Genomic DNA, 20,919 nt, shown 5'->3' with positions numbered 1-20,919 from the left:
TTGTTTGATTCAAGCTTTCATCATGCTTGAGTAATCTAAATCTATCAAACTACTTTCGGTTGTAAATAATTTTTAATTACAGTTTATTTATGTTTACTGATTTTTCCGTGGTTTACTGGTTAGAGGTGTGAAACTTCAGTCAGAGGTCTCACGATCAGGTTCCATACCCGTCTCGGGTCTGATGTCAGGCAGTATTGGTATCGGTTTTAACTTTAAATATGTTCGAAATGGCATTTTTTTCAACATTTTTTAATTGGATCTTTGAAACCGACCTGTCTTTCCACAAATTTAACCAATTTTTCATTTCATCGAAACAAGGGAAATGTTTTTCATTCAAATGGGACGCTAAGTTCTTTCAAAAACTCAATTGCCATTTTTGTCACATTTTGCTCGCCTTTGCCTAAAACTAATCAGCAGGTCTTCCCATCAATGCCAATCGAATTTCTTTTAAAACATTCAAATTCAGGTTGATCCGCGTTATTTCAAAATTGTGGACGAAAATGTATATCCGGACATACATACATACATACGTACTAGAGATGGGCTTATCATATCCGAAGCCGGATCGACTCGGATTTGACTCCGCTTCAGGGAGGAGTTATATCCGCTTAACAACTCCACGACTCCGACCACTTTGAAACCGAAATACTCGACACAAATGTGTTCTATAGTGCGTTGTCTATGCATCTAAGGATTTGTCAAATCCCATTTAATTTTTTAAAATGAAAATTTATGAATAAAATAAAATTAAAAATTATCAATAAAATAATTTTTCTAAAAAATTCACAAATAAATGACAAGTTGTAAAATTTTTCGGTCGACCACATGATCGACTCAATGACTCGTAATTTTAACAGTGCTGACCAAAGTAAAAACGCAAAACTTGAGAATCAAATTTAATTTAATTATTGTCTTTTGATGAAAAAATAATTGATTTTTTGGATTAATTTTATATAAAAATAATGAAGTTAACTTTGTAATAAAAGCAAAACATTTATCATAAAATATTTTTACCAAATAATAATACTTCTGCTTTCTAATTTTTTCTTCTGCTATTTCCATTCGAGAATTAATATTATATCGGGTAGTTCGATCAGCATATTATTACTTTTAAACAATTATATAATTGTGTAAAAGTAAAAATTTAATACTCTATATTTTTAATGCCTAAATACTGTGGACGTCACTGATATATTTTGCACTCTAAAGTATTGTTATTTCAGGCTATGGAAAAACCAGATTAAATGTATTTTTCGGTATGTATATTCCTGATTGCCGTCATTCACTGCCAAAGATTGTCGTCATTAGAAATATGACCCCTTACTATTCAATAAATTATATATCGGAGCTATTCACACTTAAACACAATTTCATTGTTCTGTATCTTTTAAGTAATATTTTTGTATTTTTTGGAAAAAAAACGTATACCTAAAAGGTCATAAAACCGCCTGTGAGACGAGAAAGCGACAGCTTCCTTCTCAAAGCAAAAATGCAGTAACAGATTTAGTACCAGTTTAGGGAAGTCGGATATGATAAATCCGACGAGGCAACTCCACTTGGATTCACTCCGAGGGAGAAGTTATATCGGAGTGATAACTCCGGAGTGAGTTACCCATCTCTAATACATACTATACACACAGATATACATCCATTTTTTTAGGTATGCCAAAATGTATAGGAGACTCTAAAACGTAAAAATATGCAAAAAAATTCATTTCTGATTTTTTTTCATTACTGCAACTTATCCTCTGGGAAGTTAAAAATTATGTTTACTAATGATAAATAATATCCGTCTGCTATATTTATAGATATCTATAAATTATACTGATTATAGTCAACGATTAATGAAATATTATTAATTAAATGTGAAATAGAGCAATGGTAAATATAAAATAATTTATAATTTGATCTAAAACTTCTAATAAAATCATGTTTGATATAATTACGTGGGAAGCATTATTTTGAAAAAATTAAATATTTAAAATTGTAGTAATGAATAAATATAAGGGTGTTCTTTGATAAAATTATTAATAGAGTTGTATGCCAAGACAGTGAATACAGAACAATAAAATGTGCCTTTGATAACTAAATCTAATACATGTTGTGTAAATCATATAAAAGTTGATAAAATCTGAAATAACACTGGAAAGAAATGTGATATTAGATGGATTACTACATGCATGACATTCTCATCTAAATTCCTGGTCAACAACGAAGTGCCTTTTCCGCGATTCTAAATCACTGGTTATGTCGCCGTCTTTGTGCCGCATGACCTCTTGCGATACACTTTACGATGGTTCGTCGTGGGCAGCCGCCGAACGCGGAAGAAGGGCGCGCGGTCGGGCTGATACGCTCCCGCCGCGCGTTTCCGAGCCCAATGCGTCCAAAATTTCACGGGTACCAGATCTTGGTTTACGAAACCCACCAGTACCTGCTGCTACACATACGATGAAATGCAGCTCTTCGCACAGCAATGCGTGGCTATGTTTGCGCTCCCAATTCGCTAATGGACTTATCACTAGGAAGCTGCGACGTTGGGGTTCGACTGGTTCTTGGGTAGGGCTGTTGAAGTATTCAAACAAACAAAGATTATCATTTTGAGCCTTATGAAAAAAATAAGAAAACGCACATTTCTACTGAAAATGAAAATGAGTTTAAGTGGAAACTGATCTGCTTTATTCTATTAAATCTTTTCGATTTTGGCACCTATTGTGCACCAAAGCTAAATGTAAAATCCACAGTGTTTCGTTGGCATTTGTATTGTGTTTATTTGTATTTAGCTTATTTCAATATGGCCATAATATTGTCTCTATTGTGCCGAAGTTTATATGATTTTTAGACTTATTTTGAATTATTAATAAAATTATATTAAATTAAGTGGGTGGTTTGTTCTAGAGACATGAGTTTTACGCGATTTTTGAAAGGTTCTAAAAGGATGTAAAAAGGCAAAACATTTTTACTGTATTTGTTTGCAAGTTATTGATTAATGTTTTAAGATTATAAAGAAGATGTAAAAATTGTCATAAATTTTTAATTCTCGAGAGTGTTGAAGTAAGGGATCTCTAAAAGTTGGCATCTGATCATATCCGTAGTTTTAGCGCTCCATATAATCTGAATCAGAAAATATCAAGATATTATTAATCTAGAATAATGTCGCCATTGTATGAACTACGGACAAGTTATAAAAATATTTTTTCACAAAATAGCAACTGTCTGATCATAAAATATTTTTTTTACAACTTTTTTTGATGTTCTAGATTTGTTTTTAAATGTTAAAAAACAAAATTTGTAGATGAGCGTAGTGCATAGTATCATAGGTATCGTATTGAAAAAGACAGTTTCGAGAAAAAAGTATTTAAATTTTTGCGGCGGAAAGAAACAGATGAGGATTACTTTTTTTTTCAAAATGCTATAAAAAAACTACTGAATGTTTTCTCAAATTTCTTTTTTCATTTGAAAGTACAATGTCGTCAAGCATCTATTTCTCCGAAAAGAATTTAAATTTTACATATTCTTGAACTGTTAAGGGGGTATTCTAGTATAGAGCGATGAAATTTAGTTCATTTTTAAAGTGTCGTAAAAGAAAGCAATGAATGTTTTTACTATCCATTTTTTACCGCTTGTTTATTAATGTTATTAAAATACAAAACAAAAATTAAAAAATAAAAAAGTTGAAAATTGTAAAAACTGGCAGCTGATGAAGTGGGTGATCTCAAAAAATTGGCACCGGAAATGCAAAAAAATAAAAAGATTATTAATCTACAATGATGTCGCAATAGCTCGAACTAGCGATGAGTAAAAAAATATTTTAAAAATTGGCGACTGTTTGAAAAAAAGTGTTTTTTACTGTTTTTTGAGTTTCTCGAATTTTTTAAAAATAGTAAAAATTGGAATTTGGGGATAATCCTAGTTTGGGCTATAGATAGGTCTATAAACAAGACTCTCTGAACATTTCAAGTGAATCGATTAAAACTCGAGAAATCGTGTCAACAGTACTGAAAAAGTCTGTTCTGAGAAAAACGCATTTAAAGTTTTGCGTGAAGCCAAACCAGTATGGAGACCGAATCAGTAAAATGCCTATATCTCCGAAAAAAATTCAAATTTTCAAAAACCTTCTCGTACCCATATTCTTAGATAGTTTGACTTTGAAAATATGAAATAAAAAAAATCGATTTTTTTTAATTTCTACACTAGAATACCCCCTTAAACTTTGAAAATATCAAAAAAACAAAATTGATTTTCTTTTAATTGGAGACCAAAATACCCCGTTATGTAAATGTAATAAGTTTTTTAAAATTTTATGTAACTATTTCGAAACCATGGCAAAAGTTGGCCATGCGTCTCAATCTTAATAAAAAAATTAAATTAATATTTTGTGAATTTAATTATGATTGATTAAAATAAATATTTTTTTTCAGACGCCCGAATCGTTCCCACCACTCGAGTTGAGTTCTGCTTCCGTGGACGTAGCAGCAGATTATACAAAGCGAAGACATGTACTACGATTTGCAGCACCAGGAGCAGAGCTGCTGCTGCAGGCGGAAGGGCCGGCTGATATGCGGCACTGGTTACGAGCGATGCACGATGCTGGTGCGAAAGTTAGCGCTGTAAGTACTCACCCTAATAATGGCAAAATGAAATTTAATTATATAAATTATGTCATACTAAATTTTCATTTACCGTTGAATAATAAGTTGGTTTTGCAATTCTACAAGGTTGTTGTATACTTAGGAGTTCCTTCAGTTTTAGAGAATAATATCCTAAGTTTATTTATTATGTATATATGTTCAGAATGCGCAGTGCGTTATTCGTGATTTCTCATTTTAAAACTTAGCTCGAGAAAGATATATGCATGTTACTACTTAGTTTATCACTTCACAAACATGTTTGATTACGGCAATTGAGTATCTAGAAAGTAAAAAACTGATGTTGGCTAATTGTTTGATAATACCATAAAATAGAAACCTAAGAACTGAAACGGAAAATGATATGTGTATTCTATGCGTTATACAATTATTCCAACAACAGCATTTTCACACATTTTTTGCAATAATTATATTGATACTTAAAATATCATTTAGTTGCAGTTCAGATTTTTACTAAATATATAATGAGTAGTACTAGTACTGCACTATTTAGTTGCATGGGTGTAATGGTTCAGCTCACGGACTCGTATCAACGGATAACCTGACATCGTGCAGTAGCGATGTCCATTTTCGCTTGGAAATGCAGATCAAAAATATGTTTCAAATTGAAAATTGCCCATCTTGGGCACTGCGATGTGAAATGACAATAGGAAATCTTCCACGTTATTGTAATAATAATATTATATCTACTATAATATTGGTCAAGATTTGATCAGGGCTTTTTCTATTTAACTCGGGACCCTTGGTGGTAGGACTGGTAGGGGATACAATTGTATGAGTATAAATACCTGTAACTTATAATATTAAGGGAGACTAGCAAAAGTAACGAGAGAAGAAGGTTATAGAGTGAAGATCAATATATATCATAAACTAAGTAGTGGTTTTATTCACATATCTCATGGTGATGGAATATTTATAATTTATAGTCCACTCAATATCATTATGCATATGAGTTTGTTTGAATGCATGCTTATTGCATTCAATTGCATTTGCAATTTTATCAATACACATTGAAGTGATGCATAATAACAGGTAATATTTCTGTTAATAAATCCTCAAAATAATAAACAAATGTTGCAGGTTTTATAATGATTATAATTGTTCTGTGAATGAATATATACGGTCACTCGATTTACTTATCTTATCATTTTACTACAAATCTGAATTTACTCTATGATAAGTACTAATTACCAATAAATGGAATGAATTCTTCATAGACGATTCAAACTTAAAACAGCAATGGAATAATTTCTTACTAGATTGCTCATTCATTTCTGTTTAATTTTATTGGGTATTATCAGAAAATATATTCACAAGAGTCGATGGATTAGGTAGGATAAGAGGATAATTTTTATCAAAAACTAATACGAAAAAAACTCATCATCTGATTTCACACAATATTCTTATGGGAATGTTTATTCTAAATGGTGCTTTTGCTAGTCGTTTTAATACTCAGGTACTGCAAGAATAAACATTTCAATGATTTATTTTATATTTTGAAAACTTTTTATAACAACGATTATTTTTAGATTGCATATCTATATTGCTGCATATCTTGCGAATTTTACAGATAACATATCCGATAGAGATAAACACGTAGTCTTCATTTTTAATTATTCAATGATAACATCCTTTAACGTTTGATAGCAAATTGGCTAATGTTTTTGTTAGTATTAGTCGCAATATACAATCTTTAAATTCAGAATGGCATAACTTTCATAATTTCGTATTTTTGTTATCAGTGCGAGCCATTTTTATAATGTATGTTTTAAATTGCGCAGTAATTTTAATGAAAAATGAAATTTTAATGAAAAGTGTTGAATTTTGATTCAAATATGGTTGAATTTACCCAGACACCGGAGTTGAGAGATGCTTATTACAGTTATGAAGAAATAGCAATTATTTTTGGCACATTTATATGGAGGCAATTTTCTAAGGAATATGATAAAGGCTCACATGAAGTATGTTTAGGTTTATATTTTGTAAGAACAGCAGTTGAAGAACAAATATATATACACACATGCTTTTTAACTACATATAATTATGGTTTTAACTAGTAAATATTTCGATGCGAATGAAAAAAGTGGAATAGGTTTAAGAGATTAAGGATTAGCATATACGTATACACTTTTAGATAATAAGAATATCTTAAGTGCCATAAAGTGTTAATTACAAGATCAATGGACTCATATTTGTAATATTTCTAATATCACATCTCTTGATAATATTAGTGTTAGTGTGGTTAACATTTAGAACAAATAACAACAATTACAATATACCTTGCAGAGCACAGAAGGTCTCGATGAGGTTGGAACTGAAGGAAGTGGTTCGCAGCAGGCCGAACCGCAAACAGCTCCTGCTTCGACATCAGTGCCTCATAAACCATCAAGAAAATTCCCACAGTTCAGGAGTCGTTCGCCTACTGGTAAGTAAACAAATATAAATGCGTGAATATGGAATAATTGATTTTGTAACTCATTGAAGTAAATACAACGTTAACTTTTATATAATTACATATTTAGATGTAATACTATATATATACTATATATATATATATATATATATATATATATATATATATATATATATATTAAGGGTGTATTTGCTTTAGTTTAGGCAATTATTTTATGCCATTTTTGAAGGCCCTAAAAAAGCATACAATATTTTTATCATATTTTTTTTATAATTTATTAATTAATGTTTTGAGAAAATAATAAAAATTAAAAATAGTCATAAAAATTTAATTCTAAAAGGTGATGCCCATATATTTTTGCCATGATTTTTAGCTCTCCAAATAATCTGAAGAAATATATATATATATATATATATATATATATATATATATGTATATATATATATATATATGTGTGTGTTGTTATTCAACATCTATAATAATGTCGTAATCGTATGAGCTATGTACTTATTTTAAAATATGTTTGCACGAAATAGCGACTATTTAAACAAAAAAAATTTTTCAAACTTTATTTGACATTGTCGATTATTTTAAATGTACTGAAAATCTGAATTTGGGAATGAGCATAGTTCAAACTGAAGAGAAGTCTATAAAGAAGACTCTGTAAAAATTTCAAGTAAATCGGTCCAGTAGAAGTTTAGAAATCGTGGGTATCGTATCGAGAAAGACAGTTTCGAGAAAAATGTGTTTGAAGTTTTGCGAAGGAACGAAACAGATGAGGATTATGGTGCTCAAACTAAGAAAATGGTGCCATACCTACGAAAAGAATTTGAATTTTGAAAAATCCTCTTGTACACATATTCTTGAACAGTTAAACATTGAAAATGTGCGGAAAAAATAAATCGATTTTTTGAAAACTTCACACCAGAAAGTCTGGTCCAGAATAATCCTTAAAAAATAATAAAAGAAAGTGTGTTCGCTGTCATATTGTTCATATGATAATACAACCAAACGAAAAATAAAAATTAGTTACAAAAAGATCAGATTGATAATAATGATAATAATAAAAAATTGTAAATATAAAATATAATTATAAGTATTAATTATTATTATTTAATAATATATATTTTACGCATATATTTTTTCATGAAACAAATGAATTTTTCCCTGTAGGTCAATCCCCTGTCAACAAAACGCGTAAAGCAACTTTGCCCGCAAACTCTTTAATTGAGCAGCCATCCAATAATCAACAACAGCAACCTCAAGCAAACCAGCTGCCGCAACCAGTGCCCCAACAGCAACAAACGCAAGGGGGGAGCCCAAAAAGTAAAACATGGAAAGGACGAGTCGCCCGCCAATTAAGACGAATGCAAGGAGCAGCCGTGGGAGGCTCAGGTGGCCAAAGCCCCACATCACCAGGGCCGGACAGTGGACGGTGTATAGGCGTGCCTATTGAGCTTTGCCCACCTGTAAGTAATAATTATTGTAATCAATAGTAATATTTTTTTCTAGGTTTAGAACTAGGTTTTAAACCAGGTAATATCTTAAAATATATCATTTTTCAACAGAGTGCTGATAACCCATTTGTTCCTCGTCTGGTCGATTTCTGTACGAGCGTCGTAGAAGCTCGAGGATTAGATGTCATGGGTATTTATCGTGTGCCCGGCAACACAGCAGCCGTTCAGGCACTCACAAACATGGCCAGCAGAGGGCTTACTGAAGAGGATATGCAGGTAAGTTAAAAAAAAACTTCAATAGTATTTCAATAGGGATAGTCAACCTATTTTGTTATGAAATTAATAACTTTGACTATCACTTTTATCAGGACCCTCGATGGAACGACGTCAACGTAATAAGTTCGTTGCTGAAATCATTCTTCAGGAGACTGCCCGATTCGTTGCTAACCGCTAATTTGTACCCATTACTGATAGCCGCAGATAAATCAGTTGGACAAACTGAACGTTTGGTTTCTTTGCGATTGCTGCTACGCAAACTGCCTCCACACCATTATGAAACCCTACGTCATTTAATGCTACATTTGAGAAGAGTGGTTTGCAATAGTTCTGTTAACAAAATGGAAGCCCGTAATTTGGCTATTGTTTTTGGACCAACGCTAGTTAAGGCGAATGAAGACAGCTTGGCCACAATGGTTAATGACATGAGTCACCAGTGCCGAATAGTTGAAAGTGTACTCAATTATGTAAGTTTATTTTGATTTATAAATAATCTAATTTTGATGTAAAGATGATTCTGAGAGATTCTAGTTGTCAAAAAACTGATTAATTTATTTGGACAAACAAGTTTAGAATTACAAACAAATATTATAACTCTAATTACCTGTTTAATTATAATTGGTAATACTTTTCTAAATGATTTTCTTATTTTTCCAGGTTGATTGGTTTTTCAGCCCTCCAGAAAGCAACGAACTTCCTGAATTAATTCCTGAAGTGACAACTGATGCGCCTGTTACGCAAACGCCACCTGCAAAAACTTTGCTATTAGAAAATGTTACAAAAGTGGAAGGTAATAAAATTAATTAAAAATCTAACAAAATTCTCATGAAATAATTGCATTTACAATAATGTATTTAGTTTATTTTATTTTATTTCATTGAGTATCAAAGATGATACCCTGATGTTTTAATATTTAATTCACAATTAGAATGATAGGCTTATAGTTTATTTATAGGGGCGACACACGGAATGTCGTCCATAGATGACACAAGTGAGATGTATGTGTATATGAAGGAAGGCTTATAGTCTAATGCACGTGAATTGTTCAAATTATGATATCACAATATTTTTTTAGCTGCGGCCAAGAAACGGCAGAAAGTTTTAGGCAGGACTAAGACAGCGCCAATACCTAGCGTCCACACGGAAAATCAATCTTTTGGCGAAATGAGCGTAAGCGGCGATGGAAAAATTCAACGAAGCGACGACCTGAATAGTTTCAGAGAAATTTCAAATTCTGAAAGATTGAACTCTGCTTGTTCGTTGACCAGGGTGACAACGACAAGTACTCATAGCTCATCTAGTCACAGCAGCAGTACATATCACGAGGAAAGCAACAGCTTAATTCAGGTTTGTTTGAAATAATAACATGCAAAAAAATATATATTCTTAGTATTTAAAACTGATCTCAGATACAATTGAGTTTAATATTTATTTTAACAATATGATATTTTGTTGCGTAAGATGCATTGCTTTCTTATATTGCAACTGCATGTGCAGAAGTCTTCAAGGTCGTGATTAACTATAACAATTTATTAAAAGTTGATTGGTCGAACTTACCCCAGTGGTAATTACCCGACTTCATTTATTCAATATGAATGCAAGCAAGTATTAATCATGACCATTACCTGCTTGCATTCATATTAGATAAATGAAGTACATATATGTTATATGTAAGGAAAATCTGTGATCTAAATTATTTCAAATTATTTATTATTTAATTGTGGTAAGTGCGAAGTAAGTAAAAGTATAAATAAAATTACAGTTTTTATCAATTAGAAGATATAAAATTTATTGGTGAACAGTATTTCTATGATTTGCAATTATTCAAAAATATTTGAATATTTATTTTTATATATAGGACAGTGTGACGCATTTGTCGCACGACTTTCTGGCGATGCCTTGTTGCTCGATTACTACTATAGTCTGACATTTTGTCGGGTAAGATACATTGCGTTCTTATATTGCATTTGCACGAAGCTGAATTACAAATACCTTTAAGAAAAATTTAAACATAAGTAATTTTTTAACTTCTAAGTTGCACCAGTCATTGCAATACTGTTCCTAAATTGTTATTTTGTAATTTTTTGTTAACTTTTGAATGTTAATATAAATTCAATTATTTGATCATATTACACTTAATGCAGAACAGTTTTTCATGGCACACTGATGATAAATACCCACCTTGAAGCAAGTTTAAATGTTTGGCATGTTCACAATATTTAATGGTATCAAAGTGTATTCACAAATTAATGCACCAATTATTATATATTTATCTACATATACAATGTTTTCGTGTACCATAGTAATAGCCATAGATAAACAAGTATAAATGGTAATAGCATTATGGGTTCAGTTTTTATTTAAGTAGTAAATCTACTCCTTTTTACTAAATAACAAAATCTAAATAAACTTGTAGAACTTCTTTCTTTATTTTTAAGCTATACAATTTCGTATGAGCTACCGAGAAGAAAGGAAAATTTTAAAGAAAATTGATTATTACTCATTTCTTATTAATAAGGGTTCAAAATATATTTTGGCGGTTAACAATTAAAAATTCAATAACATACTCTTGTATAAAGTATTAGCAAGTGCAGTCAAAAAAAAATAGTATAGTAAAATGTACATTAAATATATTTTTTTCCTAAGTTCATTTATATGTACATGCAATTGATAAGTTTTTTTTATAGTTATTTATAAGTATATCTACATATATGTATAATTAGATATTAATTGCACATATACCTGTATTTTACCTCATTTACTGAAGATTTGCCTGAATAATTACAAGACCTTTTAAACATAAAGATATATATTATATATATATTTTATTTCTGTAATTTATCATATGAGAGGTGAATGATTTAATAATTATGATTTAAAAATATAAGTAATATCAAATTATTTTTTTATTTCAGGATGATAAATCTCAAGACAGTACGGAAAACAGGAAGAGTTTGGAGTTGAATAGTGGATGTAAGTACCCCAATAATGACTATATAATTATCTATAGTGGAGCGAGGGACTATTTTTATTGCATATAATTCTTTTTATTTTAAATCGATTTTAATAATTGCCTAATTATTCATTTATCATATGCACGAAGTAAAAATAAACGAACTTAATGAATTTTAGACGTCAGATACTAGATCAAATAGGGCTGATATGAAAGTGATGCGAAAAGAAATAATATAAATTATGAAATTATTCAATTTAGATTTTATTTTCTAAATACATATATAGTGCTAGAAATAGGGCTTTATACCGCATTTCCATTTATTATGTCTATTTGTCCGCCCTAAGGGTCTATTTTCTTATCCTTTTATTTATGCTTTCATTCTGAAAAGGTTGAACTTTATTGAAAATCTTATTGTTTTTTATTTAGAAAAATTATTATATAATAGTTCAAATTTAAAACCGTTATTTTATTAATGCTACAGTTATAGTAAGTAGCACCAATGAAACTACCTTATCAAAATTGATTGCAAATTTTTAATGCATTTCAGAAATTTTAAATTGTTTATTCAATAAGTTTAATCATGGTTCATTTATTAACCGGTTATTTAACTGGTTCAAAATCATTTACAAGTTTCTAATTTGTCTATCATATACACGTTTTTCTGTTTTATTTCATACATACCTTATATATATATATATATATATATATATATATATATTTATATATATATATATATATTGCTTTTTATTAAATAAAATAATAATAATAAAATTAGGAATAAAAATCATTAACTTCGAATTTTTTTTAATCCAGATAAATACATAGTATTTTTACTGACTTCGAAAACACAACATCGCATTTGTAAAATACAAATAATTGATATCATTGTGGTTTCTTAAATGTTGATTTTTATCGATCATCATTAGGTACCGTCATGAATCAGATACCTATAAGGCCACCACGCAAAAGGCCCTAAAATCGAAGGTACCATATTCGTTTGCACAGAACTTAGACGTTGACTAATGAAAACTTCATACTTTTTCACCGACTAACCAAAGCTAATTTTCCCATTAACGCTATATTAATTTGTTTAAATTAATTCCTGATTGCGAGATTTCTGCTTTGAGATTTGTTACATTTATCAAAAATGTGACGCTATTTCATGCATCATCAATGTTTTATAAGCATTCTTTTAATAATTAATTAAGCATTAAATATTTGCTGGTTTGCATAAATACTGTATCTGATTCTAATAATTTGTGCATTAATTTATGTTTATTTACTATCTCGTCTTTTTGTTAGCTTTATGGCGTAAATCTGGATATAGCTTGATATAATAACTTATAAATTTAATATTTACTGATAATAGTTTTGGTGTTTTTATATTAATAAATTTATTATTTTAACTTTATATGTTAACCTGTAAATTTTGTGTGACTTGATCTTATTATAGTTGGCATCTAAATTTTCGTTTATATTTTTTTGATTGTAGATGAAAAAACATTACGCATATTCAACAAATATAAGACATAAAAATATTTTAATTTAAGGGACTGAGAATATATAACGGTTTCTCAGTCACCTCATATTGTTATAATTTTTGTAGAAACCTATGTTATGTAATTAGTATAGATATTCGTGTCATTACGCACGTTGGTGTGATTCGAACTTATAACTATTTCTTAATTCCTTTAGGTTCTGATATGGTGTCCGACATTCAGTCAACATTCGATCGCCTCTTAAACTCGCCGACATGTTTAAATCCACTTTCTGGTCCTGATAACATACCTTACGCAGATGAAAGTCCAGAAAAACCTCACGGCTCACCGAGCCGACTTCGTGATCCTAGTTGGCATAGACGTTTCAGAAGCTCCTCCCATGGGCAGCATAATCAGCAACCTTTAAATACCTCTCTCATCTATGACCAGGAACATATAGATCACCCAAATCAAAATAAAATTCATGATCGTGATATCGTAGACTATGCTTCTACAAGTTCGACCATCTCCAGCCAACAATCCTGCCACAGTGTCAGCACCCAAAGTTGTGAGAGCAATGATACTATGGATAGCTTAAGATCAGATCAATCAGACTTAAAAGAAAATGATGATCATCAAAATTTACACGACGTATCCTCACAAAGCATATCAGGATCGGAATCTGCAACCAGTACTAATAAAAGCAAAGATTATAAAAACGTTTACACAGGGAATTTTTTATTAAAATCTCAAAGCAACTCTATGATACCTGTGAATGTGGTCAAGCCCTTAAATACTAACAATACTACTTCTGACGCTAATACTTTATCATATAATGTTTCTAAGCAATCTACGGTCCAAGAGAACATATCAAATCAGGACAGACCAACCGAAGGACCAGAATCTAACATAAATCTTAATATAACTTCAAATCAAGCGGGCACTTCTTTAACTTTAACATCTGAAGGATTATACAATGATAAATCTACAACAGTTTCAGTTAAGCCAGGGTCTTTATTTCGTTCAGAAAGTTTGAACAAACATGATAGAACTCAATCACCCATAAACAAACTAAAAAGATCAGAGAGTCTTAATAAAAAGGATGATATAAAACTAAAGCGATCAGAAAGCCTTTCCAAGTCTGAAAAGACTCAAACCAATTATAAAACCAGAGAAATGACACTTTCTAGTAAAAATTGTGGTAAAAAAGATACTAAATTGAAGAGAAAGAATGGTAGTCAAAATAGAAGTATAAAACGTAGACATACTGTTGGAGGAACTAAGGACTATGTAACTTCTCAAGAATCAGAAGCTAGAAAAGAACAGGTGCGAACTAGTTCTCCTGACTTAAATTTAGGAACTTGCGCCCGTGACAGTTTTTTACTGGAAGTACGAATGAGAACTCCAAGTAACATGATTGCAGAAATTCGAGTAAGTCATAACTTCCTCGAGTCACATATATAAACACATTCTGTCTGCAAATCTAAATACTTTCTCTTTTCGAATGAAGAGTATTAAATAAAGGGTTTCATAAATATTTTTTGTGTCAATGTGATATCATCGTGTATATTTAAATGTAAGAGAACGTAATATAGCTTATGAAAACACAAAACACCAAACCATTGTTAACAATTTTTGAAAACATGTCAATTATTTATTGTTGCTTAAATGTAATTGCTAAATATTATGCATATCTTTCTAACATCGGAACCAAGTTTAGAAATCTATTAATAACATTAACTTATATTTATGTTTTGTTCATATACATATTTTTATTATTTCAACTAATGAAAATATTTTATATAAATATTAGGTATAAAAACCATGAAATCAGATTATGTTAAGTGAATGAAAATGATTTTAAATTTGTGATATTTTTTTCTTAAAATTTATGTAATATTAATGAATGTATTCAAGGTAAATGCTTGGGAAATAAAAGCATATGATGCTTTTTTACTGGATTTCACATAGAAAACTATCCAGCATTTAAATTTACAAATACACGTTAGGAAACACCAAATATTCATACATGTAATAAAAAAGTTACATTTTATGAACTAAGATTATATTTAAATTATTAATCACAGAATATTTGTAGAGTGTTTGGAGATGTATAAATTCAAGTATTCAATTATATATAATTGTAAAATTTATTTAAGACTTTAAAATGAATTGATTGCAAGTCTATATGTAATAAATTTGAATCACGCTTTAGTTAGTATGAATGGGTTATGGCTAATTATAAGTGGTTGAATTAAAGGAAACCTGAAAATAAGTGGTTAACCAAGATTACATTAGTTTGTCAGTAGACTTGCCTGTATTAAAAGTTCACTAATTGTAAATATATTTTGATGTTTTATTAAATATTTATTTTCAATACTACATGTACTTCCAATCTTATACATCATAGCCATACATAGGTCCTTCCATATACGCTTTATCCATATCTCTAGAATTTCGACGCACTCTCCTGCCTATTGGTTCTAAATCTGCATAGCATTTTGGAAATACTCGTTCTACAGCATCTATTGCTTGATCTCGAGTTACATTTCGTACGGCTAATACTGAGTTCAGAGCTTTTGTTTTCACACAGTTCTAAATAAACAATAAATTTCGAATGTAATATTTTTATGGCCACTCTCATACGAGATTTTATTTATTACCTGATGAGCTTCTTTTACATTAAATATTGAGGCATCTCCTTGGCCCCATGCACTCAAGAACGAGCAGTGAGTTAAGTTAGCAGCCCTGATTTCTGTACAGGCTAAATGATCAATGTTCTTAAAGTCAAGTTCATTTCGACAAAAATCAAACATATGTATCATTTCATGTGTTAGGACACCTTGGACCATTCCTTGTGATCTAGCCACATTCTGACAAATAACTATCTACACTGACAAAGAAAACAATACATTAGGCAAAATAACATAATAATAATGCAACACTTCTGCAAATGAAGGAATCTTATTTATATATAGAGTATAGAGTAAACTTATTTATATATATAGTATAGAGTAAAGTTGACACTGACCATGAAAAATAACAGAAAAATGTGAATATGCCATATTCACTTTAATTTATGGACTAAAGTTAAAAGTTAAAATGCTTTCATTGGAACAAAAACTAATAAATTTAGTGAAAGCATTGTACTGAAGTCATTGTCAGAAAATGACTGCATTTGCTAATTATTTTGCTTTTATAGAACATCCCAGAGCCATTGGAATTTTTTAGTTTCGACTAACAGCAATTTTATATCATGTTCCCAAATTATGAAATATATGCTTATATAAATGAATGAACTAAAAAATTTAAATTTCACCTGATTCAATTCCGGATCATAACCCCCACTTACAGAAATATCACAAACTTCACACGATATATGTCTTCGGATATCCATCTCACTATTTTATTGAAATCATCATCAAAAAATTATCAATTTTTAAAATCAAACTCCAAAAAAAAACTTACCAGCCGGAACTTTTCAATGCACCCATCATTAATTTTACGATAGGACCTTAAAAAAATAGGTTTCTGTTCTATTATTGAATATGACATTTATTGTAAAGTATTTTTTCTTACTTTTCTTAATACAAGCAAAAACATTTTTTTCACATTTTAATTTATCTGTACTTTCTCTTCCTTCGATTCCAAGTATAATTTTTTTCAAACTGGGTGAATATTTTTGGCCTCTACGTTCAGGGTATAAATCGTATCCCCATTCTTTCTGTTCTGGATCTGTACTTGAGGAACTGTTTGTATTTTCTGCATCCGCAAACATTTTATTGATTCTATCTGTGCAATAATTTTATAATGGTGACATGATATCATAGATAAGAAAATTTGCAAGATATTATGCAAATGTAATGGACGCCAAAAAAATGTTAGTAGTTTTAGTTATCTTTTACATTCATTAATAATTGAACAATTATATAATATAACCTATAATTCATGACATGTATATTAGCGGCAAGGGTTATAAAATAAGATTTATCTTAAGAAGTAACATATAAACGAAGTATATATACCTTTCCAATTAAAACTAATAGAATATAATAATGAGCGTATTCAACCCGTTAAATTTATATTGAAAATTGTTATAAATTTAACCAAAACTGTTTTAACTTGCTAAATCTATTTTAACTTAATACACCGTCGTAAGATAATTTATATTATATTCGTCTAATCATAATTACTAAATAATTTAAAATTGCTAAATAATATATTGTCAAAAATAAAATTCAAATGTGGTCGCGCAGTTAACCAAAGTGACTTTTTGCTTATCTGTTTGGGACTTTAATTATGTGCAAATTGGGATAGATGTCCTTAGTGTCGCCTTCTAATTCTTTCTGAATGTCGATAAGTCGATCAAAATGGCGGCTAATGCAATGCGACATCTACAATAACATGGCCAAGCATACTATTCAGTTTATTGCTGTTAAAGATGGAGCTGAAATGGTGATGTAAAATAGGTTTGTACACAAAAGAATTTATGTTTACTATGCCTTTTAATTATGCTACTTTAAACATTAAATGTCCGGAGTAAACTATAATCATGAAAGTGTTCTTAGATAAACTCTTTCTTAAAAGGATGCCTGGCATCGATTGCAGTATTTTTGACATTGGTTTCATTTAATTATACATTAGATTTAATAAGCATATTTATTTTATATTTTCGCATGATGTATGTTTAATAACGATTGCTTTTTAACGCATAAATATTTTAAAGGATCTACTAAAACAAAGTGAAAAGAACAAGCTGCAAAATGGGTGACATAAAAAACATACGCGTCGACAACTGGGGAATGTTTTTCCTTCAACGGCTTCAACAGTTTTTCAATAAAACTGATTATTGTGATTTGACACTGCAGTTTCATGATAATTCACAATTGAAAGTTCATCGCTTGGTTTTAAATGCTTGTACAGAATATTTTACTATATTGGAAAGAAACTGTGAAATGATTGATGACTGCCTTATCATGCCAATGGACTTGCAAGCAGACGTTGTGGTCCCTATTGTTAATTTCATGTATACGGGGCAACTAGAATTTAGATATAATATGCTTGATAGGTTGCAAACTACAGCACAGATGAACATTGCTATACTAACAAAGTTATTAAGAGCACAAAGAATACAAGCACCAAATGCTTCTAAGCCAGTTTTACTCAACCATCAGAATCCTATTGTTTCTATGACATATAACTTACAAGGTCGAAATATTATCCAGAAGGTAGATGAGTATTCAAATGCTAGAAACATGAAAAGGCGACCAATGTCTTACGGGCTGGATAGTAAACTCCGGAACCATTGAGGGTGACTAAACCTAAATTTTCAAATATTGTTGATAATGTACCTCGTCCTACAAGATTTGAAGCAACAGAAGTTGTTAGCGATAATAAATTTGAAACTTCTTTTGATAGCATATCTTATGAGGCAAACCTCTATCTATGCCAAAATGGATAATAATTCAATTGAATCAAAAAATTCAAACTCTAACAATCCGTTTGAAGAATGCGCAAGGGTTATGTGCAAAAACGACCAGCTCCTGCATCACCAACTTCTTCTGAACCTAAACGTGTAAATTTACAAGATGTCAAAGAGTATGTAGAAGCCCATCGGCTGCGAGCAAATTATGAAGTGGAAGAAAATGAAGATGACCCGGATGATGATAATTATCATGACAATGGAAATGATGATTATGATAGTGGTCAAGAAGAGACCCAAATTAACTCACAAGAAATATCTACAGAATCTTCAAACCAAGCCTTACAGAATATTAAAACAGAACAGCAAAAAAATAATAAGTGTAAGTCAAGACTCCAGTGCTAATCATGCTCGTATAATAAGTGAGGTTCTAAAGAAGTATCCACATATCATGAAGAATAATAAAAATATTAAACTTAAAGTAGTTCAGCAAAGATCAAGTGGAACGACAAAGCTAAATAATGATGATAAAGTTGTGGTTAGTGTAGCAAAAGAATGCAGTCCAAATAATGATGGAAAGTAATTACACACAAAATAATAACTCCTTCAGGTCAAATTAAAGTTGAAGAACAACCTAAAGTAATTGATGCAAAAAAGATGCATGCCCTTCTTGCATTGGGCGCTGAAAATAAGACTGGTCCCTGGCTTTGTTTAAGATGTGGAACAAATGGTAGACCTATAAGTTTCCTTCTTATCCCGTTTTTAGAAAACATCTAGTTCGAGTTCATAATGAAAAAATAGATGAAAGAATTTGTGAACACTGCGGTCATAAGTCCACAAAACGTAATTATTTATATTTTCATCTATATACTAAGCATGGTATTAAACCACCTAGTAACACACATTTTCCTAAATGTTCTCATTGTGATTTTATAGCATTGAATGATGCTTTATTGTCTAAACATATATTAAATCATTCAAAATTGAATGAATTCGTTTGTAACCAATGTTCAACTTGGTTTAGGACAAAACAAGCATTGATAACCCATATGGCCCAAACAGGACACAAAATTGGTGCTACCACAAAGGAGTCCCAACAGTGCATCTATTGCAATAAAATGTTCTTACGTGAAGCAAACATGTATGCTCATGTAAAATCAGTTCATAAAGAACAAGCACGCAATGATGGTATTATTGAATTTTCTGATAATGAAGAAAAGAATTATACTGAACCTTCTATGGAAACTGTAGAAGGTAATGATAAGTATATCCCTAATGACCCGCAATTACAACAGAGGGGAAAGATTAAAATTCTTTCAAATATTGCTCTACCACCAGCAGTTTCAAAGGAAGTACAAATGATGCTTGCATCCGGACATCAGACGCATGTTAATACTATATCTCAAAATGCTACAATTGGCTCACAAATTGTAGGAAGTGATATCATTATACAAAATGCAGTAGTGCAAAGTTTAGAACCCAGCTCTGAAGCAGAGGCTTTAAACAATGTGGCTTCTGGAATAGCTACTAGTTTAGGTCTTGTGGATAGCATTGTTGTCATGGACGATCATTATGAAATATCTAACCAGAATGTTGACGAGAATCAAGGACAATACTCAATTCCTTGTAAATCAAATGCAATTGGATGAAATATCAGAAGAACATATTTCAGAAACAATGTCTGAACATTTCTTGTACATAGCAATGAATCCAGTCTAGGACAAGTTCAGGCTGAAATTCAAACTGGTTTCACAACAACAAAAATAATACTCAGGGTAATGGTAATACTCAAATTAACTGAGTCCCAGCAAAATGAAATAATAAATGAATTACAAAATTCAAACCATCTAACAAGTCAGAATAATGTTGTTATGGTTCTCACAGAAGATCAATTTAAACAGGTAAAAGAACATCAAATGCAAAACGATGAAAATATATATGTTGTTTATTCACAAGCTCACATATTGATGTGAATGAAAAACAATATCTACAGATAGGAGAATCTGAAGAACTTCTGGAAGAAAATACAGAACTTTGTAATTCTAAAAATCAGGAAACAATAGAAAATAATATTGCAGTACAGATGAGGCTTCTTGACAGTGGCCTGAAGAAACAGTTGAAATGATATCAGAAGAGCTTAGAAAACAAATACAGCCTGATAAAGTTGAAGACTTGGTAAGTACACCTTAATAGTCAAAGATGATGAAAAATGAGACCCAAACATTCAACTTAGAGCAAAAAGTGGTACAAGATTCTAATGAAACATGTATG

At 30.6% G+C, this 20,919-nt stretch overlaps 3 protein-coding genes across 3 annotated transcripts in view; 2 read left to right on the top strand and 1 right to left on the bottom strand.

Moving 5' to 3' along the window:
- LOC113366261 (rho GTPase-activating protein 21-B-like) overlaps positions 1-14,932 on the top strand; it is a 314,776-nt gene extending 299,844 nt beyond the window's left edge. The window contains exons 19-27 of the mRNA XM_026607840.1: positions 4,419-4,607; positions 6,933-7,071; positions 8,233-8,528; positions 8,628-8,792; positions 8,885-9,259; positions 9,450-9,582; positions 9,868-10,139; positions 11,708-11,765; positions 13,444-14,932. Of these exons, the coding sequence (XP_026463625.1) occupies positions 4,419-4,607; positions 6,933-7,071; positions 8,233-8,528; positions 8,628-8,792; positions 8,885-9,259; positions 9,450-9,582; positions 9,868-10,139; positions 11,708-11,765; positions 13,444-14,690 (2,874 nt within the window). The 3' untranslated portion in view covers positions 14,691-14,932. The remainder of the gene's footprint in view (positions 1-4,418; positions 4,608-6,932; positions 7,072-8,232; positions 8,529-8,627; positions 8,793-8,884; positions 9,260-9,449; positions 9,583-9,867; positions 10,140-11,707; positions 11,766-13,443) is intronic.
- A 691-nt stretch (positions 14,933-15,623) lies between these two features.
- On the bottom strand, positions 15,624-17,004 carry LOC113366262 (mitochondrial inner membrane protease ATP23 homolog). Its single transcript, XM_026607841.1, has 5 exons — positions 16,806-17,004; positions 16,695-16,740; positions 16,546-16,627; positions 15,890-16,114; positions 15,624-15,821 (listed from the first exon to the last, which is right to left on the bottom strand). Exons 1-5 carry the CDS (start codon positions 17,002-17,004, stop codon positions 15,624-15,626), a joined length of 750 nt encoding a protein of 249 aa, XP_026463626.1.
- Positions 17,005-17,630: 626 nt separating this feature from the next.
- On the top strand, positions 17,631-20,297 carry LOC113367422 (centrosome-associated zinc finger protein CP190-like). Its single transcript, XM_026609031.1, is given in 6 exon segments — positions 17,631-17,695; positions 17,953-18,462; positions 18,735-18,931; positions 19,041-19,227; positions 19,269-19,390; positions 19,393-20,297. Coding segments are annotated over 5 exon segments (1,884 nt in total). The 5' UTR covers positions 17,631-17,695; positions 17,953-17,989.
- The last annotated feature ends 622 nt before the right edge of the window (positions 20,298-20,919 follow it).

The sequence above is a fragment of the Ctenocephalides felis genome, unplaced genomic scaffold (assembly GCF_003426905.1).
Source record: "Ctenocephalides felis isolate EL2017-DRISC unplaced genomic scaffold, ASM342690v1 CF-g0.4_SCAFFOLD_01170, whole genome shotgun sequence".
In the NCBI taxonomy this organism is placed as follows: Eukaryota; Metazoa; Arthropoda; class Insecta; order Siphonaptera; family Pulicidae; genus Ctenocephalides; species Ctenocephalides felis.
This window is presented reverse-complemented; position numbering and strand designations above follow the sequence as displayed.